This window comes from Bos indicus x Bos taurus, chromosome 7, assembly GCF_003369695.1.
Source record: "Bos indicus x Bos taurus breed Angus x Brahman F1 hybrid chromosome 7, Bos_hybrid_MaternalHap_v2.0, whole genome shotgun sequence".
In the NCBI taxonomy this organism is placed as follows: Eukaryota; Metazoa; Chordata; class Mammalia; order Artiodactyla; family Bovidae; genus Bos; species Bos indicus x Bos taurus.
In genome coordinates this window covers 68,888,350-68,909,545 of record NC_040082.1, presented here as the reverse complement: position 1 = coordinate 68,909,545, position 21,196 = coordinate 68,888,350, and the positions used below count along the sequence as shown (strand labels likewise).

The 21,196-nt window shown below is 35.9% G+C and overlaps 1 protein-coding gene across 1 annotated transcript; it reads left to right on the top strand.

Annotated features, from left to right (window-relative positions):
* The first annotated feature begins 3,252 nt into the window (after positions 1–3,252).
* Positions 3,253–19,545, top strand: LOC113896598 (olfactory receptor 2T12-like). The gene is made up of 3 exons (XM_027548828.1): positions 3,253–3,321; positions 17,660–18,269; positions 19,404–19,545. Exons 2-3 carry the CDS (start codon positions 17,680–17,682, stop codon positions 19,462–19,464), a joined length of 651 nt encoding a protein of 216 aa, XP_027404629.1. The 5' UTR covers positions 3,253–3,321; positions 17,660–17,679; the 3' UTR covers positions 19,465–19,545.
* Positions 19,546–21,196: the final 1,651 nt, after the last annotated feature.

Here is a 21,196-nt window from a genome sequence, read left to right as displayed (position 1 = left end):
TCCATTCTATTTTTTCCCTCTATTTCTTTGCATTGTTCATTTAAGAAAGAATTCTTATCTCTCCTTGCTGTTCTCTGAAACTTTGGATTCAGTAGGGTATCTTTCCCTTTCTTCTTTGCTCTTTGCTTCTTTTCTGTCCTCAGCTGTTTGTAAAGCTTGCTCAGTGAACCACTTTGCTTTCTTGCATTACTTTTTATTGGAGATGGTTTTGGTCACCACCTCCTGTACAGTGTTATGAACTTCCATCCATAGTTCTTCAGGCACTCTGTCTACCAGAACTAATTCCTTGAATCTGCTTGTCACCTCCACTGTGTAATAATAAGGGATTTAATTTAGGTCATACCTGAACAGCTTAGTGGTTGTCCCTACTTTCTTCAATTCAAGTATGAACTTTGCAATAAAGAGCTCATGATCTGTGCCACAGTCGGCTCCAGATTTTGTTTTTGCTGATGTATAGCACTTCTCCAGCTTCAGCTGCAAAGAATATAATCAGTCTTATTTTGATATTGACCATTTGGTTATGTCCATGTGTAGAGTCTTCTCTTATGTTGCTGGAAAAAAAGTGTTTGCTATGACCAGCATGTTCTTCTGGTAAAATCATATTAGCCTTTGCCCTGCTTCATTTTGTACTCCAATGACAAACTTGCCTATCACTCCAGGTATCTCTTGAGTTCCTACTTTTGCATTCTAATCCCTATGATAAAAAAGACATACTTGGGGGATGTTAGTTCTAGAAGATGTTGTGTGCAGTCTTCATGGAACTGGTCAACTTTAGCTTCTTTGGCTTTAGCAGTTGGGGCATAGTGTTGGATCACTATGATGTTGAATGATTTGCTTTGGAAACAAACTGAGATCATTCTGTCATTTTCTAGACTGCACCCAAGTACTGCATTTTGGACTCTTTTGACTATGATGGTTACTCCTTCATCTTAGGGATTCTTGCCCACAGTCATAGATATATCTGATATATCATATATATGTGTGTATGTGTGTGTGTATATATATATATATATATATATATATATATATATATATACGAACTAAATTTGCCCTTCTGTCCATTTTACTTCACTAATTCTTAAGATGTCTATGCTCACTCTTGCCATATCCTGCTTCAGTTCAGTTCAGTCATGTCTGACTCTCTGTGACCCCATGAGCTGCAGCACTCCAGGCCTCCCTGTCCATCACCAACTCCCAGAGCCTACCCAAACTCATGTCCATTGAGTCGGTGATATCCTGCTTGACCACATCCAATTTACCCTCACTCATGGACATAACATTCCAGGTTCCTATACAATATTGTTCTTTAGAGCATTTGATTTTACTTTCATCACCAGACGCATACACAGCTGGGCATTGTTTTCACTTTGGCTGAGCCTCTTCATTCTTTCTGGAGCAATTAGAAACTGCCCTTCCGTCTTCCCCAGTAGCATATTGGATGCCTTCCAACTTGAGGGGCTTATTTTCTGGTGTCATATTTTTTTTCTTTTTTCATACTGTCAATGAGGCCCTCAGGAAAGAATCCTGGATTGGGTTGCCATTTGTTCCTCCAATAGATCATGTTCTGTCAGAACTCTTCACTATGATCTATTTATTTTGGGTGGCCTTGCACAGCATGGCTTATAGATTCATTGAGTTATTCAAACCCCTTTGCCACCACAAGGCTGAGATCCATGAGCAGAGAAATGATCCTACTCCTATCCAAATCCACTCCTTTTACTTAAGCCTGAGGCTAATCCCTTCTCACCATATTCTCTTTCCATTGTATTCTCTCCTGGATTATCATCATCAGAATGTAAATGCTTGAGAATTAAAAGAAAATATGGCTCCAAAGGATTTGATCTTGCTCTTCAAAATAATGTAAAAATTGGACAATAGGGCAAAGTCAGCCTCTTCAATAAATGGTGCTGGGAAAACTAGACAGCAATTGTAAAAGAATGAAATTAGAACACTTTCCAACACCATACACAAAGTCAAAATCCAAATGGATTAAAGACCTAAATGCAAGACCATAAACTATATAAAACTCTTAGAGGAAAACATAGGCAGAACACTTGGTGACATAAATCAAAGCCAGATCCTCTATGACCCACCTCCTAGAGTAATGGAAATAAAAACAAAAGTAAACAAGTGGGACCTGATTAAACTTAAAAAGCTTTTGCACAGGAAAATAAACTATAAGCAAGATGAAAGACCCTCAGAGTGGGAGAAAATAATAGCAAATGAAATACTGACAAAGGATTAATTTCCAAAATGTACAAGCAGCTCATATAACTCAATACCAGAAAAACAAACCAATCAAAAAGTAGGGAAAAGACCTAAACAGACATTTTTCCAAAGAAGACAAACAGATGGCTAACAAACACATGAAAAGATGCTCAACATCACTCATTATTAGAGAAGTGCAAATAAAAACTACAATGAGATATCACCTTACACCAGTCAGAATGGCCATCATTAAAAAGTCTACAAACAATAAATGCTGGAGAGGGTGTGGAAAAAAGGGAACGCTCTTGCACTGTTGGTGGGAATGTAAATTGATACAGCCACTATGGAAGATGGTATGGAGATTCCTTAAAAAACTAGGAATAAAACCACCATATGACCCAGCAATCCCACTCCTAGGCATATATCCTGAGGAAACCAAAATTGAAAAAGACACATGTATCCCATTGTTCATTGAAGCACTATTTACAATAGCTAGAACATGGAAGCAATCTAGATGTCCATCAACAGTTGAATGGTTAAAGAAGCTGTGGTACATATACACAATGGAATATTGTTCAGCCATAAAAAAGAATATATTTGAGTCAGTTCCAATGAGATGGATGAACCTAGAACCTATTGTACAGAATGAAGTAAGTCAGAAAGAGAAAGATAAATATCATATTCTAATGCATATATACAGAATCTAGAAAAATGGTATTGAAGAATTTATTCACAGGGAAGCAATGGAGAAACAGACATAGAGAATAGACTTATTGACATGGGGAGAGGAGAGGGTGAGATGTATGGAAAGAGTAAAATAATAATAATAATATAAAAATTTGGAGTTCTCACCAGAGATCACAAGCATCTCTTTCTATCATGGGGATGAAACTTGCTCACTTTTTAAGGTAGAACAGTGGTAGGTATTATGGGCAAGGGGTTGCCAAGATTGAGAGAATCCAGAGTGTGAAATATTCTGTGATGGTGTTTCCATGGAGCCACTGTGATGAAAATGAGTTGAGATTTTTTTCTTTTTCCTAATTTCTTAGGAAATTTTGTTTTATCTAGGGTTTTGTTTTATCTAGGGTTAAGAGATCATTCTGTGATAATTTTGTGAGTACAGGGAACCTTGGTAATGACAGACATGTTTAAGAGTTTTACTTATGTGTGTGGAAGTCTTTGAGGACAGGGATAAAGGATTAAATGAGGTAGAGTTCCAATTAGTGTGAAGGCATTACTGTGGATAATGGCTAGATGTCTGGTGAGGGATTTGGGAAAAATCAATTTTAAAATGGCAAATTTTGGGGGTAGGCACAAATTGTTCATGTATTTCCATGCTCTAAATGGTCATCTCATGACAATATCACTTTGTAAAAGGCCCCAATACTGTGAGGGGTATGTTTGTCTTCCTGTGATATGCCAGCCTCTTTCTCGAGCCATTTTGGTGCTTATTTCACTGTGCTTACACAGTGACTATATATGGTGGCTTATATGCAATCAAAATGTGAGCTTAGTAACATGAACTTGGCCCCGTCAAGCCTTCTTTGGTTAATGCCCCATATCGCAACAGAGTAAACTAAAGACAAGACAGTGATATGGCAACATTCACTTAGGTAACCTGGGGGTAGGATGATTACATGGGGAATCTTCCATCCTACAGGGGCAACAATTTTTTCAGCCTTTGTATTGGTTCAAATAGTTCAGCCTTTGTATTGTGAAGCTATGTATTTGTCTTTCTGAACAATGGCTCCCTTCAAGAACTTGTACAATTCATCATTCATGGATATACATAGTACCTTACCCACAGAATCTGAACAGTATATGATTTCTGTCCAGAGATAGGAAGGAAAAGAAAGTGATCAGTGGACTTATCCCCATTCTACTCTAAATCCAGACAGAGTCTGCCATTGAATAGGCAATGAAGAAAAGGAAACAGAAAGAAGGAAAAACACACCATCTGAATGAGTGAATGATGGATGCACCACTCTGTTCTAACTGTCACTATCTGTTCTGCTCTAAAGATTCTTTCCAGTGTATACAGGGATATGTAATAACATCACTCTACACAGAAGCTATAGTTTGAAGAGTTTGTGCTCTACTAAATCAGAGGGAAGTTAATATTCTGACAACACTGGGAGCACATTTACCTTATATACCGCAACTTGAACTAAGTCTTCTACTAGGGACAATTTATGGTCAGCTTGAAGGGTATAGACATATTTAAAGCACTTTGTAAGTGCATCATTGCATCAAGCTTCTGCAGCATTATTCAAACTATTTTTGCTTAAGTATTAGACTTCAACTTAGTTTTTTTGTTTGCTTGTTTTAGTTTTGTAAATATTTGTCTCTCTCTTTTTTAAATTGAGGGTAATGGCTTTGCAATATTGTGTTGGTTTGTGGCAGAAACCAACTTAGTTTTATTTTATTTATTTATTTTTTTAATCTAAAAGTTTCAATGAAAAGTAATTGCAAAACATTGTGCCAAAGATTAGCATTCCTTGTTTTCAAATGCCATAATCATGGAGTAGAGATAAAGATTCTCCCAACAGGTTAGTGAAAGCTGGCCAGTGAGGTATATACATTGTTGTATATACTGCTATACAACTGATATATCAGTTGGTAAGTATTGGACACTTACCAACCTGAATGAAATCTCATTTTCTGGTGTCATATCTTTTTGCCTTTCCTACTGTTATGCTATATTAATATCTATTTAAGTCCTTCTGCTTTCCAATATCTTATAATTTTAATTATCAACAATATTAGCATCAATTATGCTCTTTTTATCTACAAATAAGTGTTATAATTTGAATGAGAATGAGATCATGCTGTATTTCTGCATTACATTGGTGAAGAGAGAGGATTGTTTCAGTGTATGGTCATTGAAATTACAGAAAAAAACTTAACACTGGTCTGCAAAACATTTAAATATGTAGGATCTTGGACATTATGTTACAAATATATAAAGAAAACAGTGAGTTCTTTATTGAGATAAGAAAATTTGACATTTTGGAGTTAAGTGGGCTAACTAAAGTGAAAAAATAAATGATGAAATTATGTTGATAAGTACTATGATTCAAGTGGTCTTCCCAAGTGATGCTAGTGGTAAAGAACTCCCCTGCTAATACAGGTTACATGTAAGACACTTGGGTTAGAGCCCTGAGTCTGAAAGATCCCCTGGAGGAGTGCATGGCAACCCACTCCAGTATTCTTGCCTGGAGAATCCTCATGGACAAAGAAGCCTGACGGGCTACAATCAATGAGGGGACTTCCCAGAGGTGTGGGTCACATCCTATTTCTATCTGTCTCTACTTTTATTTTCTACTACCTGGTTACATGATCATACCAATAAGATTAAACCAGTCAATCCTAATACTGATTGGAAGGACTGATGCTGAAACTGAAGCTCCAGTACTTTGGCCTTCTGAGAGAAGAGCTGACTCATTAGAAAAGACCCTGATTCTGGGAAAGATTGAAGGCAGGAAGAGAAGGGGAGGACAGAAGACGAGATGGTTGGATGGCATCACTGACTCAATGGACATGAGTTTGAGCAAGCTCCGGGAGTTGCTGAAGGACAGGGAAGCCTGTAGGTGTGCTGCATGCAGTCCACGGGGTCACAAAGAGTTGGACACGACTGAATGACTTTCACTTATTGGAAATGCAACTTTAATAATAAAACACTTTATTAAAAATTACCTGAAATAAATAAAAATAAATTATATAGATATAAAGATAAATTATATCTCAAGTGTAAGAATTGCACAGTGATATCACCTTTTTATGATTATATAAAAATAATAAAAATTGTAATAAAACAGGAGTAGATTACTGACTAACATGGTAGATATGATCATTGTGGCTACAAACTCAGAAATAAATGCAGTGGCATTCCAGCATCTGCATCTCATGGTAACTTTGAAGATAATAAACATTTTTGTATATTTTACAAATTAATATAAATATGGTGATGTATAAATTAATATTTCCTTATTAATACAGGGTATTAATAATATAATATTAATATATACCTCTAACATAATACAGACATATGAAATTTTAAACAAATATTAAGTAAATATTATTTTCAAGACTTTTTGAAATTTTAATTTTTTATTTATTTTTATTGAATTACAGTTGATTTACAATGTTGTGCTAATTTTTGCTGTATAGCAAAGTGATTCAGTTATACACATACATATTTTTTTTTAATATATTCTTTTACTCCTGATTTATCCCAGGAGATTGGATATGGTTCCCTATTCTATAGTGTAGAAATTTGTTTATCCATTCTAAATGTAACAGTTTGCATCTACTACCACCAGACTTCCAATTCATCCCTCTCCTTCTTGCCTCTCTCTTGGCAACTGCAAGTCTCTTCTCTATATCTGTGAGTCTGTTACTGTTTTGTAGATACTAATTTGTAGATAAATTTGTGCCATATTTTAGATTCCACATATAAGAGATATGATATAGTATTTGTCTTTCTGTCTTTTCTCACAATTTTACTACATATTAAAATATCAGCAAACAAGTGGTCTCTGGATGATCAAAGGATAATATTGGTATATATAATATATATACTGCTCTATATATACCAGTGAGATATATACAATATATAATACATACACACACACACACACACACACACACACACACACACTGCTCTATTGGGGAAGAGCAGAGAAATATCTCCAAAAACAATGAAGAGGCTGGGCCAAAGCAAAAATAATTCTCAGTTATGGAACTCTCTGGTGGTGAAATAATGCCTAATGCTGTAAAGAAAAATATGCATAGGAACCTGGAATGTTAGGTTTATGAATCAAGGTAAATTGAACGTGGTCAATCAGGAGATGGGCAAGAGTGAACTTTGACATTTTAAAAATCAGTGAACTAAAATGGATGGGAATGGACACATTTAATTCAGATGACCATTCTATTTACTACTGTGGGCAAGTATTCCTTGGAAGAAAGGGAGTAGCCCTCACAATCAACAAAAGAGTCCAAAATGCAGTACTTGAATGAGACATCAAAAATGACAGAATGATCTTGGTTCTTTTCCAAGGCAAACCATTCAGTATCAGAGTAATCTGAGTCGATGTCGCAACCACTAATCCTCCAAAAAGCTAAAGTTGACCAGTTCCGTGAAGACCGAGAACTAACATCTAAAAAATATGTCATTTGCATTATAAAGGATTGGAATGCAAACGTAGGAAGTCAAGAGATACCTGGAGTAACAAGCAAGTTTGGCCTTGGAGTACAAAATGAAGCAGGGCAAAGTCTAACAGAGTTTTGCCAAGAAAGCACCCTCATCATAGTAAACACCCTCTTCCAAGAGATGACTGTACACATGGACATCACCAGATGGTCAACACTGAAATCAGATTGGTTATATTATTTGCAGCTGCAGATGGGGAAGCTCTATACAGTCAGCAGAAACAAGAACTGGAGCTGACTGTGGTACAGATCATGAACTCCATATTGCAAAATTCAGGCTTAAATTGAAGAAAATAGGGAAAAGCAATAGACCATTCAGGTATGACCTAAATCAAATCCCTTAGGATTATACAGTGGAGGTGACGAATAGGGACTAGATCTGGTAGATAGAGTGCCTGAAGAACTATGGGTGGAAGTTCATAACACTGTACAGGAGGAGGTCACCAAAACCACTATAAAGAAAAAGAAACACAAGAGGCAGAGTGGTTGTCTGAGGAGGCTTTACAAATAGCTGAGAAAAGAAGACAAATGAAAGGCAAAGGAGAAAGGGGAAGATATACCCACTGAATGTAAAGTTACAGTGAAGAGCAAAGAGAGATAAGACAGCCTTCTCAGGTGAACAAAGAAATAGAGGGAAACAATAGAAAGGGAAAGACTAGAGATCTCTTCAAGAATAGGAGACATCAAGGGAGCATTTCCTGCAAAGCTGGATACAGTAAAAAACAGAAACAGAAAGGACCCAACAGAAGGAGACGATATTAAGAGGTGGCAAGAATACACAGAAGAACTATACAAAAAAGATCCTAATCACCTGAATAACCATGATGGTGTAGTCCCTCATCTAGAGTCAGATATCTTGGAGTGTGAAGTCAAGTAGGCCTTAGGAAGCATTAATATGAACAAAGCTAGTGGAAGTGATGGAATTTCACCTGAACTATTTCAAATAGATGATGCTGTTAAAGGGCTGCACTCAATATGATAGCAAATATGAAAAACTCTGCAGTTGCTACAAGACTAGAAAATGTCATTTTTTATTCCAATCCCAAAGAAAAGCAATGACAAAGAAAGTTCAAGCCACCATACAATTGTACTCATTTTACAAGCTAGCAAGGAAATGCTCAAAATCCTTCAAGCCAGGCTTCAGCAATACATGAACCAAGAGCATTCAGATATACAAGCTGTGTTTCAGAGAACAGAGAAACCAGAGATCAAACTGCCTGCATTTTCTGAATCATGGAGAAAGCAAGGGAATTCCAGAAAAACATCTGCTTCATTGACTACACTAAAGCCTTTGACTGTGTGGATCACAGGAAACTGTGGAAAATTCTTAAAGAGGTGGAAACACCAGACTACCTTACCTGTCTCCTGAGAAACCTGAACACAGGACAAGAAACAACAGTTACAACCAGACTTGGAGCAACTGACTGATTCAAACTTGGGAAAGGAGTTACATCAAGGCTGTATATTATTACCCTGCTTATTTAATTTATATGCAGAGTACATCATGCAAAAGAGTGGGCTGAATGACTCACAAGCTGCAATCAAGATTACTGGGAAAAATATCTATAACCTCAGATATGCAGATGATACCACCCTAAAGGCAGAAAGCAAAAAGGAACTAAAGAGCCTCTTGATGAGAGTGAAAGAGGAGAGTGGAAAAGCTGGCTTAACACTCAGTATTCAAAAAACTAAGATCATGGCATCTGATCCTATTACTTCATGACAAATAAAAGGGGAAAAATGCAAACAGGGACAGATTTCATTTTCCTGCATTCCCAAATAGCTTCAGGTGATGACTGCAGCCATGAAATTAAAAGATGTTTGCTTCTTGGAAGAAAAGCTATGGCAAGCCTAGATAGTATATTAAAAAGCAAAGGCATCATTTTGCTTAAGAGGTCTGTAGAGTCAAAGCTATGGTTTATCCAATGCTCATGTACAGATGTGAGAGTTGGACCATGAAGCAGGCTGATTGCTGAAGAGTTGATGCTTTCAAATTGTGGTGCTGGAGAAGACTCTTGAGAGTGACTTGGACAGCAAGGAGATCAAACTCATCCATCCTCATGGAAATCAATCCTGAATATTTATTGGGAAGACTGAAGCTAAAGCTGAAGCTCCAACACTTTGGACACCTGACGAGGAGAGTGGACTCATTTGAAAAGACCCTGATGCTGGGAAAGATTGAAAGCAGGAGAAGAGCATGACAGGGTGAAGTTTCATGACATCACTAACTCAATGGACATGAGCTTGAACAAACTCAGGGAGATAGTTTGGACAGGAAAGTCTCATATGCTACAGTTCATTGGGTCCCAAAGAGTCGGACACAACTTACAGACTGAACAACAGGAAGAATATAGCATGCATATGTTCACATATTTCACAAAAATGCAAATATATCTGCTCCCTCCTCTAAAGTAAAAGAGATAATACTTAAAGAATTAATGTCTTAATGTTGTTATTCAGTCACTAAGTTGTGTCTGACTCTTTGGGACCCTATGAACTGCAGCATGCTAGGCTTCCCTGTCCTTTAGTATCTTCTGGAGTTTGCTCAAACCCAAAGATGAATTCTTAGATTCAGAAATTCAAATACAGTCCAAGAAGTTAAAGTGAAAGTAAATGAGACCAAGACACATTGAAGTGAAGCTGTGCTACATCAATAGAAGAATAAACTCTTCAAACAACCAGAAATTAAAGCAGACATGATGTAGAATAAAAAATATATAGAAAGAATGAATATCAAAAATATGAACTATAGATACATTTTTAGATAAAATAAGTCATTAGATATTGAAAGTTTTAATAAACTCTTAAATAAGAGAAATAAGGAAATAATATTTGTTATCATTACATTTATTCATATTTGTATTTCAATTTTCATCTAATCCAAAAGCAAAAAAAGACAAATTTATAAAGGCTAGTATTCAATACATATTATTATTGAAGCACATTATTTTTAAAATTAAAAAATAAATTTATGAAAAATTATGATTTAAAATTCCCCTAGATAAATTTTAATAACTATATTTAGAAAAAATTTTAGAAAATTGATTTGAAAATGATGCAAACTAAATAAGAAAAATACAGTATACACAGATTTGATTTTATACAGATTAAAGTTTTCAAGGAAAGCAATATCAGAACAAAATTTAGGCAATATTAGGGGACTATATCTCATGATCACAGAGAAGATACCAAATTAAGAAGCTCGAACACTTCAAAAAATAGAAATATAAAAGTATTATTATTAAAAAATTTTCTTTGTCAAAGGCATTTTAAAGAAGTGATAGGAAACTCATATTTATAATCTCACTAGCAATTACAAGGCTTGAGCCTCTTTTCTCTGCATCCTTTTTATTTTATTTATTTATTTATTTATTTATTGACGATAGCCCTTTTGAGAGGTGTTAGGGGACATCTTATTGTGGTTTTGATTTGCATTTCCCTGATAATTAGTGAGTGCTGAACCCCTTTTTATGATAAGCCCATTAGCCATTTGTGTGTCTTCTTTGTAAAAATATCAATTTAGGTTTCTTTCCAGTATTATAATTGAGTTGTTTTTCTGCTGTTAAATTCACTAAGGTTCTTATATATTTCATATATTAACTCCTTATCAGATATATAGTTGGCAAATATTTTCTCCCACTGTGTACATTGCCTATTTTGTGATTGTTAATGTTGCTGTGATGGAGAAGGCAATGGCACCCCACTCCAGTACTCTTGCCTGGAAAATCCCATGGATGGAGGAGCCTGGTGGGCTGAAGTCCATGGGGTCGCTAAGAGTCGGACACCACTGAGCGACTTCACTCTCACTTTTCACTTTCCTGCCTTGGAGAAGGAAATGGCAACCCACTCCAGTGTTCTTGCCTAGAGAATCCCAGGGACGGCGGAGCCTGGCGGGCTGCCGTCTATGGGGTCGCACAGAGTCGGACACGACTGAAGCGACTTAGCAGTGGCAGCAACAGCATGTTGCTGTGAAGACATTTTAGTTTGATATGATACTACTTGCCTATTTTTGCTTTTGTTGCTTGAATTTTTGGTGCCATATCCAAAAAATCATTACTAACATAATGTCAAGGAAGTTTCTCCTAATATTTTCTTCTAGGAGTTAACAATTTCCTGTCTTATATTTCGGCCTTTACTCTATTTTTAGTTGATTTTTGTATAAGATGTAAAATAAGATTTCTACCTTATTATTTGGCATATGAGTATCCAGTTTTCACAATACATGTACTGAAGAAATGATCCTTTCCCACTTAATTTACATGGTGAAGTATTTCTGTTTTTAGTTAAGCTGGCTGATTTCTTGCATTACTGGACAGAAATTATTTGCATCTGTACTGGACACAAATACACATGTTCATACACAACTTCACAAATTCTTGGCCTTAAATATTTAGTAGTAAATAGTAAGTTAAACAGAGGCATTCACCTAGAGACTAAGCAATCTTTAAACAAACATCTTAAACAATGCTCCAGGATAATACAGAAATGACAGGCTCTTTTCCCTTTGCCTTATTTTCTATTATAGATAACTTTTCACAATGCTTGGGTCAATATCAACAGAAACACTACCTTAGAGATTTTTTTTTCCCCTGTTCAAAACAATCACAATGATGATAACAATAAACACTGATACGGCATTTACAATGGGCCAGATACCTCTCCAGGTAGTTTATAACTATTTGATTTAATCCTTCTAATAATGCTACCAAGTAAGCAATGTTACACATATTTCCTGGAAAAGAAAGGCAGGGCTTATTCATTACAGTAATGCAAGATTGTGAAATGGATAAGGAATAGACACAAGGATTTAAACACACACACAAAATTTGGAATTGATGAGTTTATGGAGCACTGACATCCAGTTCAGGATAGAGTCAAAAGGAAATATTTCTCAAAGTGTAATTAACAAGCCCTTCTGGTGATTCAGCTATTCCCTAAATTCTGAGAATCACAAATTTAAAATGATTTAGAGATGAATCTTTCTACTCTGGTATCTCAGGACAGTGTTTTAAAAAGTATTAATATTGTTTGCATTCTTGTAGAGCTGTCTATTTCAGGCAATTAAATCACATGTGTTTGGTTCAAGGAGCAGAATTCCAGTTTTGCCTTGAACAATTTCTTGTATTTGCTGTTCCCAACAGTGTCACATTGCTTCATCTTACCACTCAGGATTCTTTTGCTTTAATGAAAACCTAGGAGGTAAATTAGTTCATTTCATCATCTACTCTGAAGAAACATTTATCTGTGTTCCCTTGCCATAGAAGATTTGCCTTTGCAAGTGCCATTGCTCAAGGGAAGATATTTTGTAGGTGTAGCATATTTTAAGCAGTCATATAGGACTGCTAAGTAAATATGGCACGTAGCCAGGAGCAGAAAGCAGTATCCTCAACACTCATATGAGCAAACATTTGTAGCCAACCTATCAGAAAGATCGAGCATCAAATATGTATATATGCACATTTCATGGATTGTGACTCTTCTATAGAGGTGAGTCTAATTGGTTTGAAAATCATTTACTCATTTTTTAAGAAGTCATCTCAATTGATTCATATTTGCTATGTACTTGATGCTTTATATTTGAATTTTTAATTTCATAGTAATTTTGTAAAATTTCATCCACAAATGATAAAAAAATAAAAGCCTTCCTATTGTCTACATGTAAGCTGTGGGCTGTGTCCACTCTGTGAGTTAAAAAGTCATTTTGAAATGGAAGTGAATGCAGTCAATTTATTGAGTTAATATTAAGGTAATTTTTCACTGAACAGTGGGACAGTTTTAAGGAAATAATCATAATATATCAATATCTTGTGACTATAAAGGTACTTTCTTTGTGAAGTGCAGGATGGCAGAAGAGAAAAGGAGTTTATAAAGGGCAACTCCCAGTAATTCATGACAATGATCTCTACCAGTGTTTACAAGTAAGTGTGGATAGGGGGAGACTATAATCAATTTGTGTAACAGCATCAGAAAGGGCATACTTTTGAGATTAATGGAGTTTCAAAATATTTTTCATATAAGAGGCACAAAGTAAGTATAAAACATTGGGGGGGCAAGATATTCTGTTACTTTAAAGAAAATTAAAGTCTTTTCTTTCTCTGAAGGATACATACATGTGCATCTAAAAAAGTATACAGCTTCCAATTAAAATAAATAAATTTATATTAAAATAAAATAAAATCAGAGGCCACAGTTTGTAGAAAAAAATAAATTAAATAAAACATTTTATTGTGAAAAAAAGTTTAAAAATAAGAGACTGGAAAAATAAATTAAAATATTTTTTAAAAAAGTATACATCATCTATTTCTGGAGGAGTAATATTTCTATAATTTCTGGAAAAAATATGTATAGTTTTAATTTTTTTTAATTTTTTACCATATTTATTAATAACATGCTGGAATTAATTTTGTCCACAATTGACCTAATGAAGAAATACTTATAAGGGCATGTCCATAGTCATAATTTGCTGAGTTTATGTAGCCTTTTATTTAACAGCTAAACATTTCACATAGTAAGTAAATACATTGATATATTCATAATTACAAAAATTCTTCATTTAAACATACTTTGTATCATATTTAGGAAAAAAAAGATGAAGCTCCTTGTCTATATAACTGAAAAAATTATGTAATACATTTAAGCTGACATTTTTATTAAATTAGCATATTGAATTTTGAGCAGTGTAATTTATTAAAACAATAAACAAATATAACAGATTTATTTACTTTTACTATTTTTTCATTTTAAAGAGTAATAGTTCTAAGTTTTATTCTTATTTAATCTAAACACATACATGCGTGCATGCATGTGTATGTGTGTATCTCTGTCATTTCAGTTTTGCCTTTGAACGTCACCTTCAATTTGCCAGAGCATTCAGTCAATTTATCAAATCAATTTATCAAATCAACAGGAGATTTTCTAGCTCCTGTTTATGTAAAAATTTTTTTAAATGGCAGCAAATGATCTTGAATGATGAATTAAATTAAAATTTAAAATTTTGTCTGAGTCTGCAAAATGACTTGGGAAATTATTTCAAAAATCTGACATGTACAAAATGTCTTCTTTTAATTATCTGAGTAATCTGTTTAGGAGGTTTATAATTTTAAGCCTAAGTAAACAAACCAAACAAGATTGACTGACCTATCACATATGTAGAAAATGACAGAATGATTCTTAAACCAGGACTTCTGTATTCCAGGTCTCATGGTCTTTGTTCATCATCAGTAAGATGAATCCAAGTGTAACTTAAATTTATAATGAAGGCAGAAGGAGTCTGAATTCAAGGTTCATGGCAAAAATAGGAGAAAGATATTTTAAATAGTATATACAACAAGGGTGGAGAAGGCAATGGCACCCCACTCCAGTACTTTTGCCTGGAAAAGCCCATGGACGGAGGAGCCTGATAGGCTGCAGTCCATGGGGTCGCTAAGAGTCGGACACGACTGAGCGACTTCACTTTCACTTTTCACTTTCATGCATTGGAGGAGGAAATGGCAACCCACTCCAGGGTTCTTGCCTGGAGAATCCCAGGGACGGGGGAGCCTGGTGGGCTGCCGTCCATGGGGTCACACAGAGTCGGACATGACTGAAGCGACTTAGCAGCAGCAGCATACCACAAGGGACTGCGTATACTAGATAGGGGTTATTTGGACTCACAAAGTTTAACAATGCCTTGATTGGGTAAAGTAGAATACCTATTTTTCTGGTATCTGATGCTTAAACAAGACTCCAAAAGATACTGGTGTTAATATGTGTTTTATGTCTATTCAAATGTGAATGCTCTTGTGGTTCAAATAGTGATTTAATAAGCCATTAGCACTACTTTTCTGCAGGTGTTTTAAAGAGACTGCTAGCAGCAGCAGTGTGTATGCTGTCATGATTTCTCTGCAAGAAGTGGGCTATGATGGCCATATAATTTTTATAGAATTAAGATATTCACAAAATCAAACTCTTTAGAACAGAAAGCATCATCACTACCTCTCTCTGTAATAATCAATAACGAGAAATTCTAGACAACAGGCTTAGAAATCATTACATCTCTAAAGATTTGGTGACGTTTTCTTCACCATATCAGAAATAAAGTCTGCAAACCTTCAGTTCAGTTCAGTTCAGTCACCCCCTGCCCATCATCAACTCCCAGAGCTTGCTCAAACTCATGTCCATTGAGTCAGTGATGCCATTCAACCATCTCATCCTCTGTTATCCCCTTATCCTCCCACCTTCAATCTTTCCCAGCATCAGGGTCTTTTCAAATGAGTCAGTTCTTCACATCAGGTGGCCAAAGTATTGGAGTTTCAGCTTCAGTATCAGTCCTTCCAGTGAATATTCAGGACTGATTACCTTTAGGATGGACTGGTTGGATCTCCTTGCTGTCCAAGGAACTCTCAATAGTCTTCTCCAACACCACAGTTCAAAAGCATCAATTCTTTGGCACTCAGCTTGCTTTATAGTCCAACTCTTACACATCCGTACATGACTACGGGAAAAACTATAGCTTTGACTTGGTGAACCTTTGTTGGCAAATTGATGTCTCTGCTTTTTAATATGCTGTCTAGGTTGGTCATAACTTTTCTTCCAAGGTGTCTTTTAATTTCATGGCTGCAGTCACCATCTGCAGTGATTTTGGAGCCCCCCAAAAATGAAATCTGTCACTATTTCTACTGTTTCCCCATCTATTTGCCATGAAGTGATGGGACTAGATGCCATGATCTGCAAATGTTACATTTATTTTTTTTTAAAAAATGGCACATTTGTGCATTTTTTTCTGCTAATAACAAGGGATTTTTGGTTCCTTGCAGCTATATACTCTTCTGCTCTTTATAAATTTACATTTTTTTTTCTTAGTATCAACTTTAAAAATGGTAAACACTAAAAAAATTCTTACTTGTACTCTATTATAATGGCTTTCAACCTGTAAATCCTTTCTAATGAAGTTGTACTCATTTATCTCAGTCATTTCGGTTTTGTCTTCCCTGGTGGCTCAGATGGTAAAGAATCCACCTGAAATGCAGGAGACCTGAGTTCAATCCCTGGGTTGGGAAGATCCCCTGGGGAAGGGCACGGCAACCCACTCCAGTATTTCTGCCTGGAGATTCCCCATGAACAGGGGTGCTGGCAGGCTACAGTCCATGGGGTCTCAAAGAGTCAGACTGACTGAGTGACTAAGCACACACAGCACACAAAAATGGTTCTTTTTTGTTGAATATTAAAAACTATGTTTAAAGACAAGCAATATATTTGAATTTAGGTATTTTTAAAATAAAGTGTTTTTTCTTCCAAAGTATCTTTACATTTTGTTAATAATTACACTTCATGGTAATGAAGTTGCTTTAAAATTGCTTCTTTGTCCTTTTAGTAATGTTACTTCTCATTATAATTATTGGTATTTCCTCTGAGCATTTATTAACATGAAAGATCTTTCATGCTTCCCTGTCATATTCACCTGATGATTTGAAGTCTCTGTGACAGTATACTTTGCAGTGAAATGGTGTTTAGGCCTTGTCACCAAGCCTTAGTAAGCTGGAGAAATAAGTTTGTGAGAATAAGTGTTGTGGGAAGACATTGAAGATTTCAGAGGACAGAGTAATGAACTAGAATATCTGCATTTTAAAATCATGTAAATAGAAATAGTGATTCAGTGAGAAAAAGAAAAAAAAGGACATTTTCATCAATTACTGAGGATATTATCTCCCTTCAATGCAGACATTTTGTTTCACTTATATTAATCCGTTCCATTCATGGTCCTAGGAACTATAATTTCTTGTTATATATTAAAAAAACTAGATCGAATATGTTACAATTTCCAACATTTAGAAAAAATTACCTGTCATTAAAAAAATATAGATGACAAATTTCTAAATGAGTGTTTATTTCCTCAATAAGTTAATTTGGTTTCATTACACATATTAAGAGCATAAAATAACAATACAAAATGTATAGTCAAAGTAACTATTTACAATTATTTAATCCTTCACATTGTTTTCTGCTTTTGATCTATTTTAATCTATCATCTCAATTAGTTAATACAGTATTCTCTGAATTATATAGCTTGACCTTACTTAAAATATTAACATTTGTTAACATTCCCCTATAGAGAAGTGGATGATAGGTCAAGAAGACTCACTATAAACAGGAAGTAAGGCTTTGAATCAGGTCCTTGGATCCCATATCTACTACATACCCAGAAGTTATGATTTTGGGATAATAAAAGCCCTTACCTTTTCTTTTTTTTCATTTCCAGTGTCATATCCAGCAGAAATCATGGAGAAGAGAAATACAACCTCAGACTTCATTCTCCTAGGAATCTTTAAGCACACAAGATCCCACCTCTTTCTATTTATGATGGTGCTGACAATGGCCATTGCTTCCTTGATGGCCAATGCCCTCATGCTTCTCCTGATTCTCCTGGACCCCCGACTCCACAGGCCCATGTATTTCCTACTGAGCCAACTCTCCCTCATGGACCTGATGTTAGTTTCCTCCATCGTGCCCAAAATGGCTGCTGACTACTTGACATGGAACAAATCCATCTCTCCTGCTGGCTGTGGGTTGCAGATTTTTGTCTCACTCACGCTTGGTGGTGCAGAGAGTTTCCTCCTAGCCGCCATGTCCTATGACCGTTATGTAGCTGTTTGCCACCCACTGAGATACCCTGTACTCCTGAACTGGCGATTATGTATTCAAATGACTTTGGGCTCTTGGTTCCTGGGGGCAGCTGATGGGCTCATGCAAGCAGCCACTACACTGAGCTTCCCATTTTGCAGTGCTCATGAGATCGATCATTTCTTCTGTGAGGCCCCCATGTTGGTGCGTTTGGCTTGTGCTGACACATCAGTCTTTGAAAATGCCATGTACGTTTGCTGTGTGTTAATGCTCCTAATTCCCTTTTCCTTCATTCTGACTTCCTATAGCCTCATTCTCTCTGCCGTTCTCCATTTGCGTTCTCAAGAAGCCCTCAGGAAGGCTTTTGCCACCTGTTCCTCCCATTTAGCTGTGGTGGCACTCTTTTATGGACCTGCCATTTTTATCTACATGAGACCCAAATCCTATAGGTCAGCTAACCATGACAAGGTTGTGTCAGCGTTCTATACTATCTTTACTCCTGTGCTGAACCCCCTCATCTACAGTTGGAGGAACAGTGAGGTCAGAGAAGCCTTGAAAAGGTGGCTGGGAAAATGTGCAGACTTCTAATGCCAGCAAACTTATTCCCAGTATTTAACATTACCCATTGTCAAATTATTGAGGTTATTAGCATTTTAATCATATTATAGCTATCTCTTCTTTAGTAATGCTTGAAAAGAAAATTAAATTCAGGTATAATAGGGAGTTGTTAAGAATTCTCAGTCTACCGTGTGTGTGTGTGTGCACGCGCGCATGCACATGCACACTCACTCAGTCCCTCAGTACAGTCTGACTCTTTGTGACCCCATAGACCGCAGCCTGCCAGGCTCCTCTGTCCATGGGATTTTATAAGCAAGAATACTGGCCCATATCAAGATATAATGTTTCTTGAGCTTTTACTATTTGCTATACCTCATGCTAAGCAGCAAGAGTTCTGGAGTGGGTTGCCACTACCTTCTCCTGAGGATCGAATTCACCTCTCCTGCATCTCATGCACAGACAGGCAGATTCCCTTACCTCAGAAGCCTGAAATTATTTTGCATCCTATGACAACCATGTGATATAAGTATTTTGACTCCCATTTTCTAAATAAACAGGAAGTTAGAAAGTTAAATATTATCGCCAATAACAAACAGTGAAAATGTTAAAAATGGGACTGATATTTACTTCTTTCTAGTAATTTATTCTTAATATTATGTTTTCTATGTCTTTGTTCTGTGCATTTCTAATAATTAAATATAGAGATCAAAGAAAGATAAGAACACTGCTATTTACTATAATTTAAAATGAAAGCCCATGGCACAGGAGAAAGTATGTAATCAAAATGTTAAATTGTCACAATATTGTTTTTTATTTCTCTGCAGACTGTATTATTTGGTGTTTGAAGGCAGTCTTTTCAATTCATGCAGCTTTTCATTTAAGTAATCCATACCTTTCCCCAGGATCTAATTGTAACTGCAATGAATAATATGTTTTAATGCAAACCACAAATAAAATCTTATTTTTGAAACTGATTTTGTCCATAATATTTAAAGGATATATTGATTTATGATGGACATGGGTCCATGGATATGACCTGAGATACATAAATATACTGTCTTAATAAACCACCTGATGATAGTGAGTTTTCAAATGTGAGTAAGAATTAGCTATTTCTTTTTTAAAAGTTATCTCAGACACTTGATCTCTACAAATGTGCAGATCACTAGGGCTATTTCTTATACAAAATACAGGTCACTCCTTAAGGGTTGGGAAAGAGTACTATTTATTTATTAAAGACACATTCTAGGCAGATACAATAGAACATTTGGTCATCAAAGTCAAACGCCCATCAGAAACTGCATAAATTGGCCTATGCAATCACAGACGACACCACTCTTATGGCAGAAAGCGAAGAAGAACTAAAGAGCCTCTTGATGAAAGCAAAAGAGGAGAGTGAAAAAGTGGCTTAAAATTCAACATTCAGAAAACTAAGATCATGGCATCTGGTCCCATCACTTCATGGCAAATGGATGAGGAAACAATGGAAACAGTGAGAGACTTTATTTTTTTTAGGCTCCAAAATCACTGCAGATGGTGACTGCAGTCATGAAATTAAAAGACCCTTGTTCCTTGGAAGAAAAGCTATGACCAACCTAGACAGCATATTAAAAAGCAGAGACATTACTTTGCCAACAAAGGTCCATCTAGTCAAAGCTATGGTTTTTAAAGTAGTCATGTATGGATGTGAGAGTTGGACCATAAGAAGGCTGAGCGCAGAAAAATTGATGCTTTTGAACTGTGGTGCTGGAGAAGACTCTTGAGAGTCTCTCAGATTGCAAGGAGATCAAACTGGCCAATCCTCAAGGGACTCAGTCCTGAATATTCACTGGAAGTCCTGACGTTGAAGCTGAAGCTCCAATACTTTGGCCATCTGATGCAAAGAGCCGACTCAGTGGAAAAGACCCTGACACTGGATAAGATTGAAGGCAGGAGGAAAAGGGGATGACAGAGGATGAGATGGTTGGATGGCATCACTGACTCAATGGACATGAGTTTAAGCAAACTCCTAGAGATAGTGAAGGACAAAGAAGACTGCAGGCATGCTGCAGTCCATGGAGTTGCAAAGAGTCAGACACGACAGAGTGACTGTATAAAAGATCTGAACAAAATGAAGTTAAATATGAAATCAATAATTAAAAAAATAATTTCAAAATAGTTTTCAAAGTTATACAATATACACCTCTTGATCACTTTGGGGATTTCCTACTCTTCATTCTTTAATAAAATTTGCACAAAAAATTCCAAAAGTTGCACTGGTATATTTTTCATATATGTCTAGAAATAAAGTAGTACCAGATAGAGGCAATATATCAAAAGTATGAATAATAAGAGAATTTTAATTGGGGAGTGAACTCCCAACCTGATCTCACTAAAAGAGATCAGTCCTGGGTGTTCTTTTGAAGGACTGATGCTAAAGCTGAAACTCCAATATATCATCATTAAGTCATTTATTTACAGTTGATATAGATTTTAATTAATTTTATTAAATACAAACTCACAAGTAAATTTTGATGAATTTTACATATGTTTATGCCAGTGTAACCACAATAAATATTAAGGTTTAGAATATTTCTAGTATCCTTAAAGTCTTCCTTTTGCTATCTTCCAGTCAATA

Excerpts from the sequence above, each read along its gene's own strand:
- LOC113896598 (XM_027548828.1), top strand. The coding sequence starts at position 17,680 with ATGGAGAAGAGAAATACAACCTCAGACTTCATTCTCCTAGGAATCTTT. Across the intron at positions 18,270-19,403 it reads TCAGTCTTTGAAAATGCCAT|ACTGTATTATTTGGTGTTTG; the intron begins GTACGTTTGCTG and ends ATTTCTCTGCAG.